The following is a 4,884-nucleotide window of genomic DNA, read 5'->3' as shown; positions in this document are numbered from 1 at the left end:
TCTGATTGTTTAGGAAACCCATTACATAGGAGACAATGGGAAATGTTTGCACGTAGCAATGTTGCCCAGTCCTAATAATTGCATTTTGTGATTGAGATACAAAATTGTAATATACTCTTCGGACAGGCGAAAAACTTCACACGGGCCGACGTTTGAGAATCACTGATGATGACTGATCTATACTAAAATACTTTTTATGAAATAACAGAGCGGGTGTATGCTAGGTAAGGATATATATTTACTTGGCTGATTTGCTGGGATTACTCTCCGAGTCCCTTTCACGTGGATGAGACTATATAGCACTCAATGCGGTATGCAATTCAAAAATACAATTAGCAGCCCTCGATAGCAATCAACTCTTTCGTAATAACACGATACTTCACCATATGTCACTCGATATGTTGTGTTTATCATTGAAATCATGTCCCACAATGCAATCAATTTACGTGGGAGTTTCGTCATAAATCGATCCGCTCAGATATACATTTTAGCAGAGATGGTGGTGAACCCCTGAAAGGTTCTGGTACGTGCGAACATGGGCTTTGTAAAAGGTTCTCTGTGAAGTCGAGCGTGAACGCTATTCTATATGACGTCACCACGATAACTCTATACAACCCTGATAACTCCAAATAATGCAGGTATTTATTTAGATTGGCATGACTCAATATTTCGCCGCCCGTAACGGACCTTGCAGATTTATGGATCGAATTTTTCTGATCTTGCCTTCAAGATGTGTTCAGCAGATTCTACTATACCATCGCATATTGTGAAATATTCAACATTTTAAATAGGTAGTCGTGAAAAGAATGACAAGGAACAACTATCTGAAAACTATCTTTGTCGATCACTGAAAAATGCATACTGGTACGTCAAGGAGACTGATGAAAAATGTTGATGTTGAAGCAAATAACAGTACGCTAATAGACTGTGTATTTAATATCTCTGATCCGTCATTGTAACATATCATGGGCGTTTTTGGAATATTTATCAGATTTTACGCCAACGTCCAATTACAATGGGGCATAAGCGGAATGACGGCCTTCTCCCTTTTCAAGCTATTCGTAAATGGGAATAGATTTTCATGCTGTTTACGCACCTGCACCGACTATCGTTCTGAATATTTCATATAGTGCGAATATATGCGTCAGAAAACTTATTTTAACTGTCATCATCATATTATAAAGAGTAATTTTGGATAATACTTTTATTCTCGAGGGATCATATTATTTTTATTTGACTTCAAGTATTGTTATGTCGAGATCTACCTCAATTACGGAAACGCCAAATGGTAGTCAATTATTGTTCGCCGACATTGCCGTCAATGCGGCTGTGATATGAAACGAGAAAAAGGGGAAAAGCGGTCAGGCTATAAAACGTGACCGTCGGAATTATTTTTGAAGCGTCACGGCGCACTCGATGCGGCGACGAGCTGGTCCTTGCTTTCGGGTCTTGTTTCGTATACACTCGTCAGCAAAGCATCTGGAAATATGAGTAGCCAGACCAAGAGGGAAATATATTCTTTAATTAGTTGAGAAAGATATTTGCTTCACGTGGATATTGATCGTAGTAACAAAACGCGAAGGTGTTTGCGTATTATATTGACATGGTGTTATAGTTACACCATCTCTAATACATTTTGACGCAGGTATTTACTTCCATATCGAATAACGAAATATTTATTTATGACGATGTACATATCGGAAATGGTAAGCTATTCACTTACATATGATTTGTCAAACTTTGGCGAAATTATGAATCCGTTTGGGTAGCTGTTTGACTGCATCAAGTTGTGTCGACTCGTTCCTTCTTTGCGCTGCATTGAAAGTATTGTGGAATTTGTAAAATGCTGATGATGAGCCGTGTGTCGGTGTTCAATCAATTTTATTTTTTACCAAAGTGGTATGTGCGCCCTCTGTATTAGTTGAATCTGACGCGACGAATATGCGATCCGAAATATGGTAAACGCGTGTTATGTGTAATAGTATTCCCACGACGCTATTCAAGAAATTAGTCTTTATATTAGTCGTAACCCTTGTACCGACTCAATTTCTCTCAGTGCGGATTGCATGCACATTCTGCAACATTTTTTCGGCTTCGGTAAAGGTTCCGTAATTTATTTTTCTGTGCGTGTGATGTTTTCCTTGATAGTACAGATCACCTTATGTTTTCCAAGTGCAAAGCAGTGTCAGTTTGTCCATATACCGTATACAGCCTTATTTGAGTAAAGTGAAATGTTTAATGACGCTGCGTCCCTTCTGATTTCAGATCTCTAGACACCACGTTTCCAATTTATCTAACTCTAACAGTGAATTCGCGTGAACCTCTGCTAACGGGCCATGAGTAGACATGCCTCACCATCTAGGCCTGCACATTCTACTTTAGTCCACTATAGGCATCGTTGTTGCCCCCCTCCCGGTGTTTAATTCTAAAATTTGAATTAAAACTTTTGGATATTTTCAGTACAACCTTTATAACATGGAAATGGTGGTGCTATCATCTGTCGCACAGTGTGAAATATCCATCGTATAATATACTTGTAAATACCAGTTACGATATAGGACACGATGACCCTACCACCACTTTCATGGGGCCAGTTCGCCCACCGTTTTCGATTTCGTCACCAGGACTCTATCCAAATGCTTTTGTTTCATTTTACCAATCTTTTCGGCAGAGTTTCAAAATCCTATGATGTTATGAAACAATAACAAATTTGCAGTTGAATGAATTCTGAATTTATTATTGATAGTAAATCTCCGTGGACTGATCAATATTTTGTTGTTCGAACTCAGATGGCTACATGGATCTTCTTCCTTGTGTTGTTATCTTCATATTCAACGAGCGGTTATGGTTTGCTGAGGGCTGGTCATGGAGATCTCGACAACTACGCGGATCATGACATGAGTGAAATATCGAACGAAATGGTAGAGAAAAGAGGCGAATGCTCTTCGAAACATCTATGCTTTGTGTGCAGAAACGTGCTGCTTGTCGGCAGAAGGAAACGCTTTGGTGAGAGAATGTTAATCTGATTTTACAATTCATATTCATTGAATTCCCGTGTATTGAAATGCTTATTGTATAAAAAAGTTACCACTTGTCTCCCATGCTCATGAGTCTACTAGGAATCCTGGATCGAACTTTGGGTGCAAATCAAACGAGTCGTTCCATTGTATAGTTTGGGCAGTTTCATCCATTACACTAGAATGGATAGTTAGATACAGTTATAGATTTTATGTAGGCCAGTAGACGTTGCGCCAATATTCTCTTGTTTTGTGTTGAAACGGAGCCGAATGTCGGCTCGTGTTAAAAGCTATACTGGCGTAACCTTTCCTCCTTGCTGCACCCCATTCCAATCACCAATCAATTCTCGCACCCCATTATAGAATTGCCTGAATACCAAAACGATCTAATTTTATTATTATTCAAGTAACCGGACAAGACAGAATTACAAGTCGTTAGCTGATCCTACAGTCGCACATGGTACGTAGGGACAGTGATGACGAGGGAGAAGTGTCATCATCCTGTAATTGCCTGATTTGATGTGGAACATGTTGACGAATTCTTTGTTGTAAACGCTGAGATTTGCGTCACGTATATTAGTAAATTATGCTGCTCTGAACTATCGCAACACATCAATTCACGTTGAAGGCAGTAAATATTTCGAAGGAAATATGAACCGAACTCTAAACACGTTACGAAGGATTACAAAGGTAGTAGAGAAAAACTCTTGTGCTCACTGCAGTGAATAGATATTTTTTAGTACATGGGACAATTCAGTGGCATACTGCTCTTGCAAATTTCCAAAGCAATATATGAATTTGTTTTTTGGTATTTACGTAGAGTAGACCCAAGGATATACAAATAGAGATGCTTGAGTAGACCTAACCAATCTTTAGCGATCTAACATTAACGCAACCTAGGAACAGTTCTCGCACCCCAAGGGGGGCCTGATCATGGCTATATAAGACAAACAAAGTTGCTTGTGTAATGTACATTGTGCAATGTGCACGTATATGCATATGCATGTCCATTAGGCACGAGTAAAATCATAAGATATTGATACAATCTCGTTGCCTCTATCACAAGTCTCTGTCAGTCTTTTTGCGCAATTTGAGACTAGGCTATAATAGGGAAGATACTGTAATATCTATTATCCACCCTTTGGGGGAAATGTTTGGCTGATGTTGATGAGTGATTGAATTTAACAGCGGAAACACTGGCACAGAAGAACTTTGAGCCTTTCAGTGTCGCAGAGCTAAAGAATTTGTGGAGACCTATCGAAGTACAGCAGCGCTCCTACCTTCAGACGTGGTGTGGGAATTGCCGAGAGGAATGTCGCTTGTAGAGGCTGATATCGATTATTATCATGCTTGAATCTATTTAGCGGTATTATTTATGTTAGTTAATCGCATCTTGATTCCTACTATATCGACATTTACCACAGCTCTATATATGTTATTCTGTATTGACGGTGTTTGGACATAAATGATCATTTTACGACAGGCCGCTAATCTCTACATGATTCATGTCTGAGCTCAGTGAGCTGTCAGCAGAGAACGGCCCGCTTTTAGATGTTTCTTAAGACACAGCATGTAGGTATACAGGATGGCAATGAGCCGAATGAGGAGCCTACGGATAGCCCAGGGATTTTAGAGTCCGACCAAATCCCGCGACGCATTGGTGTTGGAATGGAGGAATGCACCACTATTCCACTCGCCGCCGAAGCTATACACCAGTGGTTCTCAACCGCCGGTGCAGGTCCGTGGCAAGTTTCCTGCCGGTTCGCCAGATATATATGAATTTTATTATCGTAATTCCAGAATGCGAGAAGTTGGGCGCTTATCCATTAATTACAGAAATAAGTCAAATTTTAACGGTATTTAGAAG

At 39.8% G+C, this 4,884-nt stretch overlaps 1 protein-coding gene across 1 annotated transcript; it reads left to right on the top strand.

The window, feature by feature from the left end:
- Positions 1–1,588: 1,588 nt before the first annotated feature.
- Positions 1,589–4,497, top strand: LOC145433529 (uncharacterized). Its single transcript, XM_080310648.1, has 3 exons — positions 1,589–1,706; positions 2,790–3,006; positions 4,206–4,497. Exons 1-3 carry the CDS (start codon positions 1,683–1,685, stop codon positions 4,340–4,342), a joined length of 378 nt encoding a protein of 125 aa, XP_080166774.1. The 5' UTR covers positions 1,589–1,682; the 3' UTR covers positions 4,343–4,497.
- Positions 4,498–4,884: the final 387 nt, after the last annotated feature.

This window comes from Botryllus schlosseri, chromosome 2, assembly GCF_051294905.1.
Source record: "Botryllus schlosseri isolate E-star chromosome 2, Bs_hap1, whole genome shotgun sequence".
Classification (NCBI taxonomy): Eukaryota; Metazoa; Chordata; class Ascidiacea; order Stolidobranchia; family Styelidae; genus Botryllus; species Botryllus schlosseri.
The sequence above is the reverse complement of the archived record's forward strand: the minus strand, read 5'-3'. Positions and strand labels throughout refer to the sequence as shown.